Source organism: Corvus moneduloides, chromosome 1 (assembly GCF_009650955.1).
Source record: "Corvus moneduloides isolate bCorMon1 chromosome 1, bCorMon1.pri, whole genome shotgun sequence".
In the NCBI taxonomy this organism is placed as follows: domain Eukaryota; kingdom Metazoa; phylum Chordata; class Aves; order Passeriformes; family Corvidae; genus Corvus; species Corvus moneduloides.
In genome coordinates, this window is record NC_045476.1 from 56,535,245 (window position 1) to 56,560,165 (window position 24,921).

Consider the following 24,921-nt stretch of genomic DNA (forward strand, 5'->3'; position numbering starts at 1 on the left):
ATAAAGAAATACACCAGGCCTTGGAGCTGGAGTCTGGGGGGGCTGTACTGGCCACCAGTTTGGTGAGAAAGGGTTAGGGAAGCCTGGGTGTTCATGTAAATAAAATGTATTATCATGTCAAGAAAGAGGGAAACGGAAAGGTTGAATGCTTTTTGTGAGTAAATTAATACAAAGGTGTGGGGTTTTTCATTTTCCCCTGAAATGTTCCCTGAAATGTATAAGCCCTAAAGTCAGGGCTTAGAGCTTGCCTTCATTTTTTGGAGTCAATAATGAAATATTTTAAAATATGACTACTCTAGGTCCGATTGTAAATCTGACTATGTGGTGTAATAAATCATATTTTTCCTAGTAGCTAGAACAGTAGGGCAAAAAAGCATGCATAATTTCTAAAAAGTTCATGCATTCTGGTCTGGTTGTGGCGGGTCTTTTGAGGATGCTTTATTGTCTGTTTTGGGATTTTTTAGTACTATACTTTCACCTTTGAATTACAAGTGTCTGAGTTATTTTCTGTTACAAATAGTAAAAATCTAGAGAGCTGCAGTTCAGTTAAGTGATTGAGGGAAAGAAGACAACTTGGAGAGGAGACTTGACAGTGATGCATTTGTAGCACGCAGGCTGTGAGCAGAAAATTGCTGCCATATTCATTCCTATTCATTGAGGGGAGAGGAGGAGCAAAAATGCGTCAGCAAAAATTAACAAGTAGCCATTAAGTAGTCAGAGCCAGGTCCAAAACAAAACAACAGGGATGGTCCTTCACATACGTAGCTGATCTGTAGAACCTCTAGTCAAAGAATATGGTATGTTTTAAAAACTGATATTAAGCACGAACAACAAATGTCTCCTCCATGAGCTTGTTGGTGTCTAAGATAAAGGAGGAGAGTGTATCTTGGGAGGAGCTGAAAATGAAGCACTGAAGGGGTTGGAGGATGGTAGAAAGCTAAGTTCTTGTATTTCCTCCTTTGACATTGACTTTTTTTTCCCCTTAGCCGAGTAGTGGCTTTTGTGTTGTGTTCAGCTGCAAAAAGTCACAGCACACCTGTTTGCATGGCTGTGGGGAGGACAGAGATCAGGTGACTTACCTGTTCCTCTTTCTTCTTTGACATGACCTGAAAAATGTGCATTAAAGCCCTGCAAGTGAATATTTTATAGTGCTGGTGTTGGAAATTGCCAATATTAGATGAGGTTTGTTAGCTGTAATCTTCTAAATTCTTGTGTAGTGAGGTTGGTAAGTGGAAAACCTTTAAAAGGAGAAGGAGCTAGAACTGTCTATATTTCAAACAGTTGCAGCTTCTGACCTAGGCTTCCCTGTAGGCCTTTCCTAGTCTTTCCCTGTACTAGTCTTTTACCTCGAGTACTGTGTGCAGTTCTAGACACCACAATATAAGAAGGTTATAAAGCTACTAGAGAGCATCCAAAGGAGGCCAACGCAGATGGTGAAGGGTCTGGAGGGGAAGTTGTATGAGGAGTGGCTGAGGTCACTTTGTCTGTTCAGCCTGGAGGAGACTGAGGGGAGACCTCATTGCAGTTGTAACAAGAAGTTACAACTTCCTTGTGAGGGGAAGAGGAGGGGCAGACACTGGTCTCTCTGGGGACAAGCGATGGGATCTGAGGGAATGGCATGAAGCTATATCAGGGGAGGTTTAGCTCGGATATTAGGAAAAAGTTCTTCAGCCAGAGGGTGGTTGGGCTCTGGAACAGGCTCCTCAGGGAAGTGGTCACAGCACAAGCCTGACAGAGTTCAAAAAGCGTTTGGGCAACACTCTTGGACACATGGTGTAATTCTTGGGGTTGTCCTGTGTGAGGCCAGGACTAGGACTTTATGATCCTTGTGGTTGCCTTCCAGCTCAGGATATTCTATGATTTTTTCACAAATGCAACTTGATAGAGTAGACGCAGAAAATGAAAAACACAGGTAATATTGAGGGTGATGCTAACAACGTGATCCAGGCACTTCCCAGCCTTTTTAGGGAGTCAGTGGCTGCAGTGTTTGCTTTTCAGGTGCCTATGGAACCACCACCACACCACCCACCCTTCTTTTGTATCCTTCATCTTGGAGGATGATGGTATGGGGAGGAAGTGGGAATTAAATCCCTGTTTTTATATCTTGCACCTTGCATCTTGGGAACTTACAGTTCTGTCCAGGTTTATGCCTGTGCGTGGGTGAACTCTAAGGAGAAGGTGTGGGAGAGCAATTTTACAAGGCTGGAAAACTACTGTTCAATACACTTTAGTCATCTGCAAGACCTTTTGCCAGCTGATATACCTTATTAACTGCACAGGCTAGGTATTTATAGAGCCACTGCATCCAGAGTCTCTTTCATAGACAAGCTGTTCATACTCTGCAGGACCACATCACTTGGTGTAGGAGGTTGAGCAATCTTTATTGAGGCAGCAATGTGACCTCATACCCTGCTGCTAACAGAGGCATAACAGCAATGGAAGATTAATTTTCTATTTCTTTCCCCCAAGGGTGTGAAAGTGTATCTCTTTTAGGTTCAGTCTCCAATCAAAGAATGGATGGAAAAAATCAACTCTGCTTTCACTGTTCCCCAATTATTAGGTAGAGAAACAATTCTGTTAAGTCAGATGATACACAGATTATTAATCTTATATTTTTATCAACACAACAACATTTTTAAGTAACTATGGAGGATAAAAAGGTGTGTAAGTCCTAAAGAAGAGGAGAAAAATAAGTTTTAAGATTTCATTTCTTGTACATTCACACTTGATATTAACATCTCCTGATTAGAAAATGTTCTATATTGTTTTCATAATGCCCTTTTCCAGTCTTGGGATCGACCATCAAGATAAAAATCATGAGATCTGGATGAAAGTGTAATACACTTCATGCACTTAATTTAACCTAGACTTACTTAGTAGACTGGCGCACGTTGGGCGCCACTAAATTTGTTCCAGTTTGGCCAAATTTAGAAATATATCCTCTGAGAGAAGGCAGGTTACAACCAGCCCTTCCCCACCAGGTTCGGGAAAAAAATACATTTTCCTAGAAGGAAAGAGGTAAAAACTATTTATTTAACAAACACACAGGAAGAGGATAATGATGCTAAATAATAAAACCTCTTGCTCTGCTGAGAGAAACCTGGGAAAATTTCAGAGTCCTTCCATAGATCTCTCTCTCCCCCTCCTTGGAGCTGGGGCGGGGTGGTGGGCCCACCTCCAGGGCCAAGGCCTTGGTGGGAATTCCTTCCGGTGTATTCTGATGTTGAAACAGTCCAGCAGAGAAAAAAAAAAGGAAAAAAAACCAAAGTCCCAGGAAAACAAAAGTTCAACTCTCCGTCTCTCTCCGGAGAAAGAAAAAGGAGCTGAAAAACTGGCTGAAAGCAAGCAGGGTGCTTTCCCCCCTCTTGCTCTGCTGCCACAGCTGAACACAGAGCCGTCTCTATCTCTGTGTCCTTGAAAACATGAAAAGAAACTGCTCAGAAAGTTCCCTCAGTTTCATCTCTCCCCCCTCTCAGGCTCAGTTTAAAGGCACAGAAAGGCACAAAATTATTTTCTGGGCAATAGGGGATACACATCACAGTCACCCCAAGACAACTAGCTGTAGCTAATGAAAACAGCAGGAACAGCATAGCACGTCCAAATGCCGTATTTTAAAAATGCATTGGCACAATTCAGGATCTGGGTTCATAATAGCAGAAAGTAGGAGCTGATGTTTGAGAATTATAACAGTGACATAGACCATAGATATTCTTGAAGATTTCCATTAAAAACACTTTTCACCATCAAAGAATAATTCTGCAGTTCCTTCTCTACTGTCTCCGGTAAAATTGCAAAGCAAACTTTTTGCTGACTGCTTTGAGAAATGCAGTGATTGAGGTATTATTATTATTATTTTAAAAATTCTTTAGGTACTTTTAATAAATATTCAAAAAGTGAAACTTTTTATCTAATTGTATGTAGCAGATGAAAGTATCAGCCATCATGGACTCCCAATTTTCTCCATGCCTCTCACAAGAAGAATTTTGTCAGGAAAAAATATTCTACCATGAACTAGTTTGGAAGTAGCTATTGTTCTGTAATGAATGGTCATTAAATGGGACTATCTTTAACTCTCATTCCGCATCTTATGTAATGGGAATTGCACCCCTGGTGTAATTCCATCAGCAAAATACATGTCATTAAGGTGATGCAAAGTGTTCTGATGAGGATGATAGGGTAACTTTGTTTTAGTTGGTGGGAGTAGCATATTTACAAATGTTTGGTTCCCAAGCGGAGATACTTCTCAGTGAGCAGTTGACATCAATCAGTTGTGTCTGGCCTGAGATTATATGTAATGTAATGTAGTGTCATGTAATAATGATGATTCTTACGATTAGCTTCCCAAATAGCTGGTGCTAAACCTTGGCATTTTGGAACAACTGGATGATAAAAAAAGAAAAAATTTTACAACAGTTTGCTTAGTTTATCCCTTTAACATTAAATGTAATTCCAGAGCTATATATGCTATATCTGCTTTCTCCCATCATGCAGCATGGAGAGCACAATGCCTGCAAACAGACCATTTGCTTCAATCTGAGAAAACATGTCTCTTCAGGAAAAAAAATTAAAATTATAACCTGTCTTTTGCTTGAACGAGCACATTTACAAGGAGGTTTTCTTCTCATCTAAGGTTATTGATCAGATCACACTTGAAACCCTGGTGATGAGTCGAAAATAAATTCCAGTGCCACAGTAATGTCCAAAAGGAGAACTTAATTTGTTGGAGGTTTTTGCTTTAAGTGTGATAATTTGTGGAGGCATTGGACTTATGCAAGAGATATTTTTGTTTCATATGACTGAAGTAATAATATTCTTATATTTTAGTCTATTTGCCTTCTATTGGGTGATTGTCTTAAAATGTGCTTTATTTTCTTTAATTAGAAAATGTTTTTCAAGCACTTGGAACAAGTTGTTTTAGAAAGGGTAGATTAAAACACTGTAGTTTGAGGAAGTTGCACAACTACAAGAGATACTCTCTGAAATAATGGTTTAGAGTGGAACTGATAAGAAGCTGGATAATAGACCAGCAAACAGGATGCCTGTAGTCCATCAAGGACTAAATGAGAACTATATAAAGCAACAGCGTAATTGTAAAATCAAGACACATAGACTGGAAAAGATCCAAAAATAACATTTGAAGATATCTCATAAACAGACCATTTGGTTCTCATAAAAGACTAGAATGACACTGTATTTAGCACACAGGTAAAACAGAGAAGTCAATTCTAAAGTCTTAATAGTTGCCTGATTACATTCAGTAAAAATCCAGTCAGCATGTAAGGTACCAGTTCCCCGTTTATGAAATAGAGCTGTGGCTTTGATGTTTTATATTCAAGCTGTGGGAGAGGTAATTCCTTGTGGTGTTTGGAGCCAGCGCATAGGGCTGTGCTTATTACTTGTCATGTTGTCTGAAGAAGGAACCCCCTGGATAAAGACAGAACCTTAAGGACAGCTGAACGAATATGGTCTGTGGTTGGTCCAGGAACAGTTTTTCCTCTAATTCAATCACTGTAGTGGATTGGTAGAGGTTGAATTGTTGACATGTTTGCTGCAGACATTGGAAAAAGCAGACCCAAAACCAAAATGGAGCATCCTTTCCAAGAACCAGTGCATGTTCCAGGACATTGTGGCTTCATCAATAGCTTGGACAGACTAATTACTCCATATTTAGGTACCAAGCTCTGCCTCAGGAAGCATTTGGAAGCTGCCAGACAAAATATTAGATGATCTCCATGAATTAATACCTTTCGAGCTTTGGTGTCTCTGATCCACAGACTTACCTGACTAGTGGTGAGGGGTACATCTCCAGACACAACAGTTCCTCAACATGTAGCTGTCTTCAAATATCTTGGATCTGTCATCTTAGGCTTACAGCTACCAAAGGGCAGCTAGAAGACTGCTAGATTTGTCCAAAATCCAGAAGGTATGGTTTTAAGATAAAAACAAACCACAAACCTCAAAATCAAACAAAACAAAACCCAACCAAAACATCTAATCACCTCAGCTCCTGTCTGAAGATGCAGAGAGAGTAGTAGATTCTGTATTGTGTAAACAGCAGATACGGACAAAATGGAACGGAATAGTTTAGATCTATTTGAGTATTGCTTGTTCCTCAGACTTTTGAGTGAAGGAATCTGTCCTTTTAGCTAACCTTAGTAATAGCTACTGTTCTTAGTGATTCATTCTGTGATTAAAAAACAGATCTGGCAAATTATGAATGAAATTTATAATTTCAGAGTTTTTTGCAATTTTAGGGACCATATTTGGTCCATATTACAGTTCATTAATAATGTCTCTGAAGGTGGTCCGTGTCTTATGCCAAGCATTCAGGACACTACCAAAGAAGTGGCAAGATATTTTGACAAATGAAATTGAGGGTTTACACAAGTCTTAATTGAACCCTCAGTTCTGACTCAAAGCATGACAAAAGCTATATCCAGTTAATTAGATACAGCAAATAATTGCAGGATTTTCATTCTATCCAGGTACAAGCTTTGTTAAGGGTAGCTTCACATCACTCCAAGGAGAGGAGAGGCCTCTTGCCTGCTAACTGCCTTGAGAAGGAATCAGAAAGGGATTAAAATTCATAAGTATCCTTTGAATTACTATTTTTAGGGTGTGTAATGTGTCTTGTAACTGCTTTAACAAAGAGCACTTGAGAAGGTCAAGATCTATTCAGGAAGCATCAGAGCTACAGTTCTCATGGGACAAAGCACAGCAGCTCTTCCAAAAATAAACCCAGTTACAAGAAATAACTTTTATTATTATTATTATTATTATTTTGGACTTTTTAAGCCCATCTATTAAATTAAAATCTGATATGTTCTCTGTCTTCCAAAAGCTCAAAAAGTTGTCATGGAATGCATATTATTCTAACTGGTTATTTAAATTTTGTTCTCTTTTTGAAGTCTGTGAAGTACAATGACTTCGCATTAACTTCAGAATGTTGATATATAGCTTAAATCAAGAGCCAAGTATTTTGTGATCTAGTCTACCCAAATCCCAGTTGGGCACTAAGAATATTTGCAAGTATAAAACATAAATACCAGACAAAAATCCAGATAGTTAATCTTTTGTATATAAAGTCATTGCGCACTATAGAGAATGCAAATTCCCCAGGTATTCAACTTTAGCTGTTGTGGGAATTTTTCTTTTTCTTTGGGTTTTGGGGTGGGTTTTTAATGCCTGTTTAGAGAGAGAGAGATGTACAGCCTGGTCTGATCCAAACTTGAGGAGAAAGATATTGTTTATATATTTAAATGTCTTAGAAAACATCAACATTTTTAGGGCTTCGGTTGTTCATTGGAAAGAAGGTGATGATCTTCCTCCTGCTAATCTAATTTCTTTTATTCTAATGGAATTGCAAAAACTAGATTAGGGTGCATTGTTGGAAAGTGGAAATACTTGTCTTTTGTCTAACTAATGTCAATGTTTGAAACAAGCTATTCCATCTGTTTTACCCTCATCTTAGACCAACCAAGATGTTGCTGCCAGCTGGAGGAGCCTGAGGGAGTGGTTATGTTACATTCAGTGAGCCACACAGATGTACGTGAGTCCCAGAGTGATTTACAGCAAACTGCCTGGCAAGGTTCAGTTCTGTGCCCATCAATGGAGGAAGGGCACACCTAATTTAGTTGTACAGGACTTTGCTTCAAAAGTTTTCAATGACATTTAACTCTCAATGGCTGTATATAAAGCATTAGGTCTACCAGACAGGCCCGTTATCTTGATTGAGAAGGCACTTCTGCATTTCTCCTCCCTTGATACTCAGCTTCCAGGATTTCCAGTGCTGCTGAGCACTGTGAAAGTATAATCTGTTTGCTTTTGGTAATGCAGCATATGTGGAATATTTTTGTGAATAATCGTTTAAAAGCCAATGGAGAATGGTTGATTATTTTTTTTTTTCTTTTTGGGTGGCAAAAGTTGCTTTATAAAGGAGTACTATACAATAAGAAGCTTATGTAATAGTGTCTAAAATATATATAAAATTATTGTTATATAAGTGGAGTATAAAAATTACTTGAAATGTCACCAGTTAAACTTTAGCATCTATAGTCACTCTTGCTAAATTAAATTCAATTGGCCTAAGATTTGTCAAAGAATATGAAGCTAAAAAGATAATTTAGTACCAATACAGAATGCAAAAATGAGTTGAATCTAATGTGATGGAAGAAAAAGTATTTCAAATAATCTTATTTAGAAATGGAATTCAATATACTCTTGATGCAAAACGTTATTTATAGCTACACACAGAGAGTAGTTCTAAAACCCATTTTATTTATTACAACACCTAGCTCTCTATGGAAAAAAAATATGCTAAAAAATCCATAGAAAGCATGTCTTTTTTCCCCTAGTAGCTCACAGATGGATAATTCATCAGCCAGTTCTCAAAATAAGGAGAAAAATTTTCTTCCTTTTCATTCTAATGTATCTGTATTTCTCAAAGTGGCTCCCATTTATGACCAGATTAAAACTTGAAAAGGTGCAAGAATAAAACTCCCTTTCCTCTGGCTTTTTCCCCATTTAATGATGATGAAAATGTTTTCTGAAGGAGCTTCTAGAAATCTTTCAAGATAAGCAGTTGCCAAAAGAAGATTAAATGTTTGGAGGAGTTTTAAAAAGAGGGGTGGGTGAACACTAAACTTTGCATTAGGGACAAATCTGACTGTATCAGAGTCTCTTTATGTAACTTAACACCATGAGCTTGTCATAAAAACAGTTACTCATCAATCAAAAAAAAGGGAAAGGAAGGTAGGGACTTGTGTCTTAGAAATCTGTGCTGTGTTATCTACATTTAATCTAGTATTTTTCCAGGCAAAAATTGTTGCAGTGGATCACTATTCAGTGATTTAAAGCAAAAACATTTCACAATCCCAGTAGGTCATAATGCTGAAATATTAATGTCTTCTTTCTTTCTGCCTTCTCTTCTCAGTGTTTTTTGAGTTATATGATAAGTTAGACACAAAAGTCTATCACATTTAGGAAAAGCAAAGGATCCAGTAAGACACCTGACTAAACACAGACAATATGAATTTATTTTTTGTGGTTCACTCCCACCCATGTGAGTTAATTCATCTGTGTTTTGTCTTCGTTGATCTGTCCTCATTTAACTCTTGACCCAGTCGTGTACCAACAACCAACTTCATATTTGAAGACGGGCATTGAGCTGACTTCATAACCTTTCTGAAAATACAAAAGCCAAATGTGCCTACATCAAGTAAGGCAGTGATGGAATCTTGTAACAACTCATGCACAAAACCAACTAGGCCAGGTGAGAAAATGTCCAATACTTTTCCTTGGATTTTAGGAGGGAAGAGGGAGGAAGGAAAGAGCAGAGCCATGTGAAACTGGCTCAGCACCCAGGGCCTGCAGCTGTGTCAACACCGCGTTATAACTGCCAAATGTCTCTGTGACTGCAGAGAGCAGCTTATTCCATCTGGGAATAAGGAGCTATTTTTCACAAACATTGCCTTCCTTTTAATAAATGAGATATACCAGGATCTGTTTGAATGGTCTAATGGACTTATAATTTGTCTGCAAAGAGTAATTTTGATCTTGTTTTAAAGTCTGCTGGGGCCAATGCAGACACATTGCACATGTAAGTGAAATGACACTTCAGAGCAATGAAGCATCTGGAGAAGACACCACCAGTGTCACTGTACTTGTTTTATTCCTTCTCCACATATCTCATGGGTATATATAGTTAACTAAAGTTAAATAACATGCAGCAAAGAAACTTCTATCAAATTTTGTACCAAATCACTTGCTAACACGAGCAGAATCATTGAATAGCCCAGATTGGAAGGGACATTGAAACATCACTTGGTCCAACCTGTCACAGGAGAGAGACTCTAAATGAGATGATGTAGCACCCCATCCTATTGCACCTTGGAAACGTCCAGTGACAGGGACTCAATCACAACCCTGCATAGCTTCCTCTAGTTATGGATTGTTCTCACTGTAAAAAAAAATGTTGCTTATATCAAGATGAATTATGTGGACTTCATCCAAATTCATATTGCTGCTGTAACAGATGAATCAGAAAGAAACTAGGCTCAGTGCTCACTATTCTTAAGTCAGTCAAATAAAGAATAACCTAATCATCTAGACCTCTTTCACGGTAATGTCCACTCCCACAATGTTTAGCAATGGATATCAGATAATTAGGGATACAAGGCACATAATGCTTTCTAGTGTAATTTTAGACAAAGTCTTTATTGAAACCACTTTACTTTCTAAGGGAAGTAAAACACTTCCTTTAAATCATCTCTCCTATCAGAAAGAGCCCTAGTAATGTGTATTTTTTTCTTGAGCTGTCAATGAAAGTTGTGTTTGTGAGATTTTCTTCCCTGCGTAAAAGATCAACCCATTCTGATATTAAGCCAATATTTAGTTAACTGTCTTTAGACGGACGCTGATAGAAAGCTTCAAGCTACTTATTTTTATTAAATGCTTCATTAGAAGAGTACCTGCCATTCCTAGTAGTTTATTGATTGCTAAAAATCTTTTATGGTAGCAGAACATGTGATAGGGAGTCTTGAATTCAACATTTTTTGAATTAAAAGTTTTCTGACTATAAATATAAAAGCATAAATGAGACTGCTATTTATGGTTAAGGTGGTGGGAGTTTTGTGTACTAAAGTTAGGGCAGATGTGTAATGTAGTCTGCACTTCTTTACAGTCTTCCGTGGCATTTTATGGACTCTGTAGCCTTAATCATTTGTCAGAATAAGCTAGTGTTTATGTTTATGTGTTTTCCCCCCAAAATTAACAGACAACATTTGAAATTACTTTTTTTTGCCTTAATGAGAACCTAGTTTGTTTTTTTGGTTTGGTTTTGTTGAGTTTTCCATTTCTCATAGAAAGCTATTTGTACAACAATGCAGTTGGATCAATACAAGGAATTTCTATGTTTTCATCTACGACATCCATGCAAGGAAGGAGGTACAATCCCCCATGATGTCCTTTTTTATATTTGGGGTGTCAATTCTTTGACTGCTAAGCAAGCAGCCGACTCATTGTCTCCTTCCTTTTGAGAGAAGATGGCAGCCCAATTAGAACCACTTTGGCATAGCTTTCATCCCACTATTGGTGTCCAGTGTGGAGAGCCCCAACACAACCCCTGTTTCCAGGATTTTTAGTGAGCTACCCCAGGAAAATGGAAAGGCATTGCACTACAAGCTGCATGTGGAGCACAAGCCCTCATCGTGAAAGGACAAGGTTTGAGCAGTGGTTCGTACTACAAGGGCAGCTCACTACTTTTTGCTTTAGAATCTTCCAGTTCAAAGAATTGTACTTTGAGAATCACTGATGTAGTCCATGGAACTGGTTTTATATCTTTCTGTGGAACTGGTTGTCTGTATTTCTATGTAAAAGCTTTTTAAAATAATCTCTTAAGAAAAGAATCTCTTTGAAGTTTGGTTTGCCTTTTTTTTCATGGGCATTTGATATCTGTTTAGAATGCATAGAGTATCTAGATATATAGAATAGAGGTTTTTCATTTGCTGAAGACTTGATATTTAAATTGCAAGGGAATGGTTTTGGAGGAAATGCTAAAATGGTTCCATCTTGAAGACCACAATGGAAATATTTTTTTTCAGTCATATAAATGTTTTCAAGAGCAAAAACTAGATACATACAACTAAAGTTCAGATTTTTCTATCTTAAAAACAAAACAAACAAAAAACCATCAAAAAGAAAACACAAAAAACCTCAACCAACGACCTCTTTCATGAGGTTCTTATTGACAGTAAACAGATACTGATACAACTTTTTTTAAGAAGCACGTATTTTAATTTTAAAAAATGCTCTCTTCAATTTAGAAAACATGCAACTATATTGACTCAAAATACCTAATAACAACAAATCGGCTTTGCACAATAATAACATTGAAAAACTCTCAGAATTAGTGTTCTTGATTTTATCTTTCACTTGTAATATTCTGAAGCCTATTTATAAATTACTAAATATTAAAACACCTAAATCAGCAAGTCAGAAATTTGGCTTTAACAATGGGCTCAATTTCCTGTGTTATATCCAGCAAAGAATTGGTAATGAAGCACAGAATATTTCACAAATACATACATACTTCATAGGATTGTCTGTCAGTGCATGTGGAAAAGATAAAAGTACTCTGGAAGAAGTTCAAAGGAAATATCCTAGTAACTATGGAAACAAAAGCCCTTCTGCCCTATGTTGAGAAGAAAAAAAGATTAAGTAAGACTAGATGAACATCTTCTTTTTAGTGCCAGTTTGGCTGAGACAGATTTGCCCTGCAGAGTTGATGAGGCTTTGAAAGTGGTAATGATGAGATATCTCCATAAAACTCCAAATGCTTTTCTTATGACCTGGGGACAGCCTTGAAACAAGCACCTTACCACATCATTCACTCACATATGATTGAAATCAAGCTCCATTTCAGAAAAGCTCTTCTTTACATTTGGCTGGAATTCCAGATTTTGTGCCAAATATGGGAATTGGTCATTTCAGTTTTAGTATGGCTCAGGCTCTGGGCTTTTTACTAATAAATAAATAAATGAATTTCCTAAGTTCAGTATTGAAGAAATTACAACTCTGAATCAAAAAATGAGAAACATGAGCATCTATATTCCAGTCCTTACATAAAACTTTGGATCACATTTTATTATATTAAACATAACCTAATAATAGTTACATAAAGAGGATAATATAAGAAATTCTTACAAAAGGACTGGAGTCACTCAGTGTGGGATTTATGCAAGAATTCTTGTCCATCTTATGTTCTTCAACCATTTCACCACTGTAAATAGCAATGGGCAGCAAAAGTAGTACGATATTAATAGTACAACTTTATGTATCCCATGTTACTCTGAAACATATTTTTCTATTAGTATTATTTAAATATAAAAATGCATGTTTTCCTTATAATTTTAACTCTCATACGTCTTCTAAGTTCATTTATTTATCTGTTTCTCTTCTATTCAGAAAAAGTGTGTATGTGGGAAACCTTGTTCACTTTTTTTTGAGTTACATCAGTGTCAGAGTTCAGCAACTGGGAAATACTGCTTGTCAAAGATCTCCTGGAAAATTGTAGGTATATTTTTTAATTTTGTTGTTAATTCCCTGAAGACAGCTCTTGAAATGCATCTGTCCTTTCTTCTGGCTTCTCTCATTTCCTGAAATTCTCATTTGCCCACATGTGAATTTTTTATCATTTAGCTTAATCTTTCTTAACTTTGTGTTTTCATGAGGTTGGCAACTGAGGTTATATGCCATGAAGTAGATTAATTGCTTTTGCATCTACTGCATGTAAATAATTTGAAGTACTGAGTAGTAATTTTGCTCTGTATTAATAGTTGTGTAAAAAGTATACTGTACTTAATGTGAATTGCAAGATATTTCTATAGACTCATCTATACTTTATTTGAAAATTACACTAACTGTTTTTTAAACTTGGAAGATTCACTCCAAATTTTAAGCATTTTCTTCCTATGCTAATGAGCCAGAAAGTATTATTAAAAAGTTCTTTGCAGGTAACATTTTACATGTAAGTTTTATAGAGATTTTTCTTTTCTACTGTCTCTAGGATTCTTACAAAGCCCATAAGGTTTTAAAGCATATGAAGATTGAAAAGACTGCAGAGAAGTGACGTTACTCATTCCAAAATCCTCATCTGAGGCAGTTCACAACACAGTTTTGCAAGAGATGTCTATGCAAGTCCCACTTGCATTTTTTGATTCTGCATTATGAGCTTATACATGCCAGCTGTAGTCTCACTCATAATGAATGGAGTTTACTGCGGGAAATATGTAACAGTAGGATTTACTTAAATTTATCAGAAACGCTTTTAATTTAGCTAGCAACATTGCCTTGCCAGGGAAAGTTCCTCAAAGCACTTTACTAAGATTTCAGTAAATAAACTAATGAGGCTCAGTTACCATCTTCTCTGTATGTCAAGAATAGAACTTAAGATAGCAATGAAATTGTTAAACTGCTGTATTCAAAAATACAACCAAAGGAATGGTTGTGTTCTCTTTTATTCACATGTAGTTAATTATAACTATTTGCCCCAATTATAACCCGATTATAACCCATGCCCACAAAAAACTAAGCAAAGCAAAAAACCCTCCACAACATACCTTTCTGGTCTTATTCTCTGCCCTTATGTCTCTCCACATAAAATGAGAATTGCTGCGATTAACAACCTTCTGCCGAAGACCTGGCAATTGATAACTCAGCAGACATAATGAATTGCTTTTTCCAATTTGGGTCCATGGCCCTAGGCAGAGATAAAGCTCTAAGATCATCTTATTCTCCTTTTCTACTACATAATTTTTTCTGCTACAGCAGCGCCTTGGAGCCATAATCAAGCCTGAGATTCCTTGATGCTACAAAGCATACAATTACAGAATAAAAAGGAGTCTCTCCCTGACTGCACTGATACACAGAGTAGTAAAAAGAGAGACATGAGATGGGTAGAGACTGATGCAGGAACAGAATGAAAAGAGAAGTGGTACTAGACATGACAGTCAGAGGTCTCTCTGTGTATATGTTCAGGTTTTTTCACATCAGAGGTTAAGTTTTGCAGGCTGGCTTGCAGAAGAGAGAAGGGACTTTTCAAACCTTTGTGGGGAGTTCTTCTCCAGTGGCTGTGTGTGCCAAGGCCATGATTGCACTTGCAGCTCTCCAGCAGAGCAAAGCACTTCTAGCTGTTCCAAAATCCTCAGCCATTTGCTTTTTTTGTGCAATCATATTGCTTTGATGGTTGGTTTCCTTAGCAAAGGGTGCTTAAAAAGCAGAGCTATTTGTAATGCATTTCCTGCATTGTAGGACTTGAAGAAAGAAATCTCTCAATTTACAATTTACTTTATATTTAAAAAGCTAATTTACTACACTTTTGAACTTTCCTTAAACAGTCATAACACAAACAGGGTGCTGGCTCTGTTGCACAGAAGATGATGTCTAGAGACACAAGCAATGCATTTCAAATTCATTCAAAACTAATTGCCAAGATTAAATTCTTCTTTCTTGTAAGTCTGTCTCTGCATACTTTGAGATCTTGTGAATACTATTCTGTACGTAATTATTCTTCCATGCAATTTCTTAATTACAAGAGGTAAACCTCTTAAAAGATAATTAAATTTATAAATTGGCAAAAGAGCCCCTCTGAAAAAATTAAAGTTATTTGAATATATAACAGGATCACAATACTTCTTGTGAGGTTTTAAAGACAAATGGACAGAGGAAGATGAGCAGGATTGTTTTGATATCACTACTGTGCTTTCAGAGAACCCACAGGGTGTCCCCATCCATACTATGCCATGAATCTTTGCTTTAGTCTGAGTAATTTCAATTATCCAACAGCAGTGCACTGGGGAAAGCAGTGAACTTGTCTTCAGTATCAAAACAGAGGATAAAAATAATCTGTGCTTTTTCCAGAGCTATTTCTTGACCTTTATTTCAGCTGACTGCTTCTATCTTCACTTAAAACCTTAGTGTCAGCTGTGCTGTTTTTATGTGAAGAAATAGCCATTGAAAACTAGACTTGATCTTTGCACCTTTTAGAAATGTATCTAATAGTCTTGCTTTATTATTTCTTTCAAGATATATTCTAAGCCATAGTGCAGAAAAAATCTATTATACAGCCTGGTGACATAGCTCTAACTTAGAATACTTTCTCTGCACCATGTTCTCTCAATAGTGTATTTTCTTTATGCTACTCTGGAATCTATTATAATGATGATAATATCTGGGTGCTAGGTAGCATATTCTTCTATCCCTTTCAAATAAGTATCAATTTAGAAAAATGTCTTATGGCTTTTCAACTTATTTGCCAACTAGTCAGATGCACTACACTTTTTCAAATTAAACAATTTTATGTTCCAGTGAGGGAGTTAGCACTAAGAGTGAATTTACACAAGATGATGTCATAATGAATACGTCATTTCAGATGGCTTCTTCCTTAATACCTCTTTTGTATCTATATATCTAAGGAGCTTCCAGGTAAATTAGGGAAACATGCTTTAAGGTGGGTGCAAAGCTGATGGGGTAACTGTATCAAGAGAGTAGGAATTAGTTGCTATCTGTCCCACTGAAAGGATGTGTTCATTGGAAGTTTTTATTGATCTTTGATTCTGGTACTGTTCTGTATTTCAACAAGGACAATTAGAATAAATTATATGTTCACTGAACTGTCCAGCAGTTGCAAGGGAATAGAAGCTACAACTTTTTCAGAAGATGGATTTGTAAATTGAAAATGTTTTAGTAAATCGAAGAAATAATAATAGTTGGTAGTAGTAGTAGTAGTAGCAGTAGTAGTAGTAATAGTAGTACCAGTATTATCAGTATTATTGCTGACACTTCTGGGGTTGTCTTTTAAATGTGTGCAAAGTTCTGTCCTTCATAGAAATCATCAAATGTGGAAACAGAGGTTGGGGAATTATGCCTAAATAGTACTAATTCCTGAGAAAGGGATCCTGCTTACTGTGAATTCTAACTGAATGTGGACCAAAAATTTGGGACTGCTGTTAAACCAAACATTTTAGGAATTGGATTAAGTAGCACATTCAGTGTAACATGTCTGTTCTACCTAGTACTACAGCATTAGTAGCGCCTGGAATATTCTGTCCCCTTTTGGGTATCACATTGAAGAAATGCCATTGGAAATTTCATGGAAGAGAATAGCAAAATGCATTGGAAATTTTGAAAACATGATCTTAGTGGAAAAGTTGAAGGAAATGTTTATTCAATTTGGAGAATAAAAAACTATGGAGTGACAGAAGTCTTCCAACATCACAGTGTTATCTACAAACAGGAAAGGACCACATTTTCTCTCCATTCTAGTTCTGAGGAGGATTAAATAGTAGGCAGCACAATGCTAAAACAAAGCAGGTTGAAGCAGTTTAGATAGGCATCAAATATAACAGTAGGGACAGTGAAGAATGGGAAGAACCCAAAAGTTTAACTGGTAGTTTAAACCAATTGGTCGAACATACTGTGAAATTGTTGGGGTTTTAGTTTAGTCTTAGTTTTCTCCTGTTAAAGGAATTTTCTCCCATATGCATGTTGCTAGGGGACAAATAGCTGTACTTAAGAAAGACAAAAAGGGGAGTGGGGCGGGCCTGGCTACTCCTTTGTCTACACCTGGGTGTGGGGTGAGTTCGCTCTGAGCGTCCGGAGAGAGAAGCTGCAGAGAGAGGAGCTGCTGCTCCTTTCTTTTTGGCCGTTCTTTCTTCCTGCTGGAAACAACACCGGGACCCCAAAAGCCGCTTTCCCTGCCCTGCTGGAGACTGAGCTGTGGCTGCCCTGCCCCGCTGCTGCTTCGAGCTTTCGCTACGCTGTAGCCCTGCTCGCCCTGCCTGCCTGGGCCTCCGTGGGCTTTTCCCATCTGGATACATCTCGCCTGCCACCCGGGATTTGCGTTCGTCCCTGCCATTCCAGCCTGCTGTTCCTGAGAGCCCGGGATCGGCTGCCCAGGGGTTTGTGAAGCCTTTGTTCCATCCCTTCCCGGGATCCCGGGGCACCGGTGCCGCGTGTGTCCCGAGCTCGCTCCGGAGCGCCCCCTGCAGCCGCGGGGGAACCATCGCACCTGCCCGGCTCACCGGGAGCCGCCAGCGCCCCTGCCGGCTGCGAGCGGAACTGCACCCGAGGGGAAAGGGCCTGACAGCCGAGAAGGCTGGCACTGGGTTTGTGATTGCTGTTACTGCCAGAGTTGTTGTTGTTTTGTTTGACTGGTTATATACATATATATATATAGTAAAGAACTGCTATTCCTATTTCCCACATCTTCGCCTAAAGGCCCTTGATTTCAAAATATAATAACTTAGAGGGAAAAGGGGTTATATCTGCCACTTCAAGGGGGGCGCTTCTGCCTTCCTTAGCAGACACCTGTCTTTCAAAACTGAGACAGAAATATTTACAAATATTAATTCTGTCATGGAACAGGAGGTTGGACTGGATAAATTTCTAGGGTGCTTTTCACTGGGGTTTTTTTTGCTTTCCATTTTTTGTCAAAAATTATTGTGATCCTTTAGTATAAGAAGAAGAGAGAAAAAGATAAAGTTAGCGGAAGGTAACTCTTTTTTTCATTTTAAACAGTATAGTTTGAGGAAAATCTTAATCAAAAGATAATTATGAAACATGATATAATTGAGAAATTTCAGTGTCATGGAAGAAAAAATGTATATACACAACTGTTGCAGTGCAGATAACATTTGTTTGCTCCGTGTGTAAATACTAATTGTAATTTTCTGCCTCTGATGAAGACACAAAGTGATATTTTGCAGTTTGATATTTCTAAATACATTATAATTGCAACTAAATCCAACATATAGCACCACTTGTTGAAGTCATATTTACTGTAACACTTTTTAACAGTTTGGTTCCAGTCTTTCTCAGCTCAAACATGTACCCCCTAAAGTAATATTAATATATGGTAGATATACAGCTTGAGTTTTTAAGAAATGGAGTAAAATAACATGGTTTCCCTACAATAATTGAAGGATGGGGAATTTACAGTAGCACTGTAGGAAGTCAGCACAGAATAGTTGTTGCATGCTAAAAGTAGATTAGCTAGCTTTCTCCATTTGTAAAATGTGTTTGTAGTGTCATTGTACTGTATAGGTTTAATGTAAGGTTTGGTCCACATTGCTGCACAATTCTTAAGGATAAAGTTAAGAAAAAAAGTGCTTAAAATTAGGAACTAAGCAGCAGAAGAGAAAAACCCCATAGAATTAAGTCAAACATGTCAGTGAAAAATCACAGAAAATTCAGTGAAAATAATTATATTGCAATGTCTTTGTCCTAAAAGCATATGATACTAAGGGGCTGGAAAAAAAGCCTGTACATGCTTACCAACCAGAAGTAAAATCTGTTTTCTAACTCATGGCTTGCTCATGCACTGCCATATTTCATCCTTTCTTCTTTAGCTGGTGATATACAGGTATGTCAGTGAGCTAATGATGTTTTCTTAAAAGAGGCAGACGGTTTTCTCTTTTAATGGGGCATATAAATGAAACAAATTCAGCTGCAAAAACGACACTAACCTGAAAAATATTACAGAACCAAAAATTATTTTCAGTTCTTATTTTGACTGCACTTTAAAACATTTGTAAAAATGAGCAATTATCCTCTGAAGCCCAAATGGATGGAGGCAAGCCTGCACACACATGGGCAGAATCCATCCTTGTAGATCCCCAGCTGAGGTTTGTGAATGTTCAGGAGGAAACCATACATCACTTCAGCAATACTCAGTGAGGAAAAAGGAGTAAACATGATAGCCTTAAACCAATTTGTACAAATGATCCTTTGGTTTCTTTGGAGGCCCAAAGAAAGAGAGCACCTTTTCCAGTTTGTTTATTGACAGTAGAACTCCCCAACGGCTTTCCATCAACGCATTCCCAGTTTGCATCTTCTACAGAAGTTTCACACAACTTACCCACACACTTACCCAAGGTGGTGGCTTTGGAAAGGGGATGGTAAGAAGGGGGAAAAAACCCAAAGTCTTGAGGAGTACTGGGCTGCTGTCCAATTTTGTTTCTATATAGGGTCTTACTGAGGTTTTTTTATGCCCTTTCAGTTCCTTTGCTGCAGGAATAGATAAAACCACTTGACACTGATTTGCTGATGCTTGACTACATCAAATTAGAAATCTTAGGGTTTTGTTTTTACGTTGGGGATTTTATTAGCATTTATTGCATGCTACTCTTTATTTCCTAGAGTTGCAGATAGAAGCTTGCAGTTCCAGTGGTTACCCTGAAGGGGGAAAACCTCGGTGGTAAGATCAGTGAGTCAGAATATTTTACTGTAATGGAAATAATTGCATTCAAAGAAGACATACCTGTGCTCTTAGAGAATGGGATGTGTTTTGAGTCTTGAAACATCGAGCAGAATTTATGAAAGCAATATACAAGGGAGAGAAAATGTTAAAAGGGAAAGATAGATTTACTTTTATTTCCTTCAGAACCTGCCCAGCTTCAGATTTTCTTCGATGGCGGATTTGCTCTCAGGAGATATATATATATATATATGTATATATATACATAGACAATCCTAGGAGGTGAAAAAGTTCTACTCAAGTATTTCTTCTTCATAAAGTGACCTGGTACCAACCCTATCTCTTATTCAGGAAATCAGGTCCATGTGGCTTTAGCTGAATGTGCTCCCTTTCAGCAGTAAGGTCACCAAAGCAACATCTATCCTGAATACTACATTTTCACATGCATCACCAAAGGAGTTTCAAGAGATGATAATTTGCTATGGTGATGTAACAGGAAAGGCAATAGTACTTTATTAGGGACACTAGAATAGGATGAAAGAACAAGGGGATTCTAGCATGCCAGATATGAATTTCTTTTTTTGTTCTTGTTGCTAATACAAAAGAAGAAACTGCCTATTTTGTGGTTTAAATTGTAAAATTTGATTGTGTTTAGAAATGTACTTATTACAATTATTGTTAAACGTTGGTAAGAAATTGAATGAAAGAAAGTACAGGAATAATTTAAAGAGTCTATTATTCTCACTTGATCTATAAGTGGAAAGATAATGTTTTAAAAGCTCAATCTATAATTAAAAATTTTCAATTATCATCTTGGTTAAACTGTTGAAAATTCAATGTTCAGCCTCTGGGTTTTGTAAATTTTTCTGATCTTTAAAGCCCCTTTTGCTGTCAATAATTCAGTTTCTTTCTCAAGCCAGGAGAAACTGAGCACTTCTCTTGAACCCTTTTTATCTTCTTAATTTCAATGTATTGTCAGTATTCAGTAGCAGATGTTGCGATAGAGGGGAAACCCAGACGCTCAATATGAGTGATCAGCAGGAATCTGCTTTATTGATTGTACCAGAACTCCTTATATACTGACAATAATAAGCTTTATGCATATTCATAACGGCGCATTCTAAGTGGTTCACGTCGATTAAGCTGATTCTAAACCCCTCCTTAGACCCCCTTCCGTGGTCAGCAGTTCTGCCTTTTTCCCTGGCCTTCTAACCACAGATGTCCATTTTTTTGCTGCCAAAACCTAACCTTGCTGGCTCTGCAAATAAACCCATAGTTCAGCAGTAAGACTCAATGGTGATTCAGTTACTGAGCAAGATACATGTAATATTCTGTAACTTGAGTTGTTACACAGGTGGTGCATTGTCTTACGAGACCTTGCTCAGCTAGCTGCAAGGGCCTATGTGCCCGTTCTCACGTAGCCAGCTTCTCAGATCAGTAAGCTGCAAAGAATCTGTATATCCTGAATCTATATGTCCCTTTTCACATAACCAATCTCTCACAAGTAGATATATTGGGGGGGTTTCCCTTGCGTGTTCTTGAGAACATATTTACATGACTGTTCTCAGGTTTCTGGAGTATTATTCAAATATCTACAGCTAATGCAAGTGACTTTTTGATAGCTGGACTCTGTGGAACATGAAGATTTTCAGAGATCGTATTAGTGGAACTTGTACACTTAATGACACATGATCTGACTGACACACAGTTGTTTAATTGTAAAAATTAAAAGTTGTGCTGTGAAGTAGTATTTTCAGATATAGGATGGCTGAATGTTGTCTGGCATACTTAAAAAAGGAAATATTTCTAATTTTTTTAATCTGCTGATTCCTGCTTCAGTTTTCAGCTAATTACAACATGACCAGTGGTTATGAAACTGTATGGCAATAAGGCACTAAGAAAATGACTCAGAAAATTAAAGGACATTAAACAATGAAAACCACTATGATAGTTTTCTGTTATTCTGCTCAGAGAGAAAGAATCAGAATATCAGAAATAAGTACATAACAAGTAATGTCACCAAAGTATGTGTTATAAGTCTCTTACTTGCTAGAAACAACCTTTCTTTTCTCCTGTGCAGGCATTTATACTTATATCAAGCTACAATGGTCACAAAAAAGTAGAGACAGAAATTCCTGAGTTGTCTAAAATGGTACCAAGAAGTACAGTACCAAAGTTCCAGTGAGTGTGCTCTTTGGGTCAGAACTGTGCACGGGGGAGCCTGGAGGGAACCCTCCTAAGGGAAGCAGGCTTAGGGCAGGGGTAGGGCTCTGCTCAGGGCTCTATAACAATAGGACAAAGTGGAGTTGGTGGCATAGTGTGGCACTTCTACCACCCGCTGTAACTGTCTACTTTACACTGGCAGCCTGTCTGGACTTTTTGAGAAATATAGAGGAAGGAAGGAAGGAAGGAAGGAACAGGAAAGAGTACCTATTGCTCCCCACTGTCTTGGGAACCATGTCTTGCCCAGCTCTCTGGACCACAGGCAATATTACCAGTGTATACATCTTCCTGATTATTGTCCTAGCCCAGAAACCCACCAAATTACTCCGTTACTGCATTTTGATATAATGTATAAAAATATTAAGATGTAGTTCAAAGGAAATACTGTAATTAGTGTGAAATAAAATTACATTAGAGACAAAAAAATCTTGATAATAAACTAGTTTTCTTAAGTGTTGTTTGTTAGTACATAGATGGGCAAGGAGAAAAACTCTGCAGAGAAAGGATGCATGAAGTGGTGGCATTGGCATACTTGGTAGTGGAGTTCCTTTCTTCGTCCTTAATTAATATGCTCTGTAGGATCAGAAAAGCTACTGTTTTCACAGAGAAATAAAGGGCTGGGTTATAAATAATTAGGAGTGATAGACAACAGTATTTATTCAAGAAATGTCTCAAGAAATCTAGACGCAGCCAGAGATATATGAAGATGGCTGGGAAGGAGAGTTAAGAAGTGAATATAATGCTGTACAAGTATTAAAGTCAGTTTTTCTCAACTTTTTTTCTGAGGGTTTCATGTTTTAAAATATGTTATTGATAAATTTCTTTAAGGAGTAGTAAATTCTAGAAAAATAATTACTTGGACCTAGTATTTATTTTAATAGAGATCTGTACCTATATTTGTAGAACAAATAGTCAGTTTTACTAGCTGGGTAAGCAGTTTAACTGTTTCAAGGGCTGCATGCTCTAGAACTACAAATCAGTGATGGAGAACATGGTAATTCAGTGCCCTATTCCATTTAAAGGTATGAAAGAACTATGAAGCCCTAAGGTACTAAGCAATAATTACTATTTGAAAAGCAATTTAAAGGCAAACTGTATCTATGTTTGTCAAATGAAATAGACCAAATTTAATGCGGTTTCGGTAAGTTAAGGACTGAATGCCTATGGGTGCCCTGTGTTTGCTTTCTCGAACAGCAGAAAACATCTGGACTTTACTTGTCTGGAATATTAGAAGAAAAAATGCTGGATGAAAGAGAAAATCAGAGACCAGAAGTTCCAGGCATATAGCCAATTTTGTATTACAAAGATTGTGTAGCTGATTCAAAGATTAGTGTGCCTCCGGGATATTTTTCCAAACAGAGACACTGGGGAAATTAGGAGGAATTAGCCAAAGGTGTGAAGTTAGGCTGCAGTGTATTACATCTGAATGGACATTCTTTTTCAGAAGCATGGTCTTGAGTTATTTTAGTCAAGTGAACCTTTGTGTGAAATAAACAGCAGCACAAGAATTGAATGATGCAGCTCAGTTCACACTTTCAATTAGCTTATTTTAACTTTACTAAATGCCCTTTAGCAAATGGATCCAAATTTTTGGTCAGTGATATCATAATGTCATGCAGGAGAGCAAAGGAGAAAATGCAACAAACCCAGTTCAAGTGTTCAAGATTTAGTAGGGAACAAAGTGAAGTCTCCAAAGGTGTTGAAGATTTGACAATATAAGTTGGTTTCCCCACTTTATGCATGAAAAATAATAATAATAAAAAAACCTGCAAAATCCCACATAATTACTAGGTGTATAAGAATTTATTGCCTCTCAGGGCTTTAGTGCCCTTTGCTAAAGAAACTAAAGCACAATATCACAAAACACGTCCTAAGTCATTGACTGAGGTGTGGTGTACTCCTATTGTTTCTTTTCTTGGCGTGCTGGACTCACATCCTTACATCTCTTAATGACTGCTCCCATTTCATGTATTTGTAAGTGTCAGATTCTCTCATCTGCAGCAGTCAGTTCACAGAGCTCAGTTAATTTAATTCTGAAGAAGTGACTACAATCACTCTTTCACTGAGCATGAAAATATCATATGCGATATAATAACTTTTTTTTCAAGAAAAAATATGTTTTCTGCTGCTTAATCTTAAGCTCTGTCCTATTTTTTACAGTTACTATGGAGCCAGTTATTTTAAATTATAATTTTTTTTACACCAGAAAAAAGAAACCATTTGCAATGGTAGACTTTTAACAGTGTTTGAGTTTTGCATTTTCAAGAACATGCTATCGCATACTGTGGAAATGTGAGCCAATTAGGCAAAATCATGTCTTCTTCAATTGTTTTTCATTGATTTCCTCTGTTGTCAGCTGAATTTAACAACTGGGTTCACATCAGTTTAAACATCCAGGATTTATAATGATTTCGCCTGTTAAGAATGGTAACAGAATGCAAGGACACTGTCAGAAAGATGTACAGGAAATGTCTAGAAATGAGAGTGAATGGGATAAAAGTAGCTTTATGGAAGTCTTTTCTGTAACCCTTTCTTCTGTAATCCTTTAAAGCTGCTAAACAGCAATTTCACTCTGAAAATTAGTACAATCAGAAAATAAATGCTTAAGTCAGTCATGTCTCAAGCAAAAAATACACTCAAGATATCTAAAAGTAATCAGCAAAATACCTATTCTCTATGTTAAAATACCTATAAATAACCTGGTATTTTGGTCTTGAGAAGTTGAGGAGGACCCATTTTATTTTTTTTGGTTTTAATGGTGGAAGTTAAAATTCTATTTGAAAAAAAATAACAAAAGCAAGACAAAGATTCTAAATAAATTGACATGACCCATGTTTGTAAAAGCTTGTTAATTACTCTACTTTTAGTGAATTTTCACTCTGGCTATGGAACATAAAATATTTCTGAGACATCTAACCATTGCATTCATATGAACAGGGGCTGAG

General features: G+C 37.3%; 1 protein-coding gene across 4 annotated transcripts in view; it reads left to right on the top strand.

Moving 5' to 3' along the window:
* Nucleotides 1–24,921, top strand: part of AGMO (alkylglycerol monooxygenase) — a 240,112-nt gene that overhangs the window by 210,972 nt on the left and 4,219 nt on the right. For 3 of the 4 annotated variants that reach the window (XR_004240586.1, XM_032110694.1, XM_032110671.1), the window contains exon 13: nt 12,964–13,068. Coding sequence is in view for 3 of the 4 variants with exons in the window: in XM_032110694.1 (XP_031966585.1) it covers nt 12,964–13,068 (105 nt within the window). In the remaining variant the exon portion in view is untranslated. Of the gene's footprint in view, nt 1–12,963; nt 13,069–13,564; nt 13,643–24,921 lie in introns of those variants that run through there. The other variant, XM_032110685.1, reaches the window with a different exon arrangement.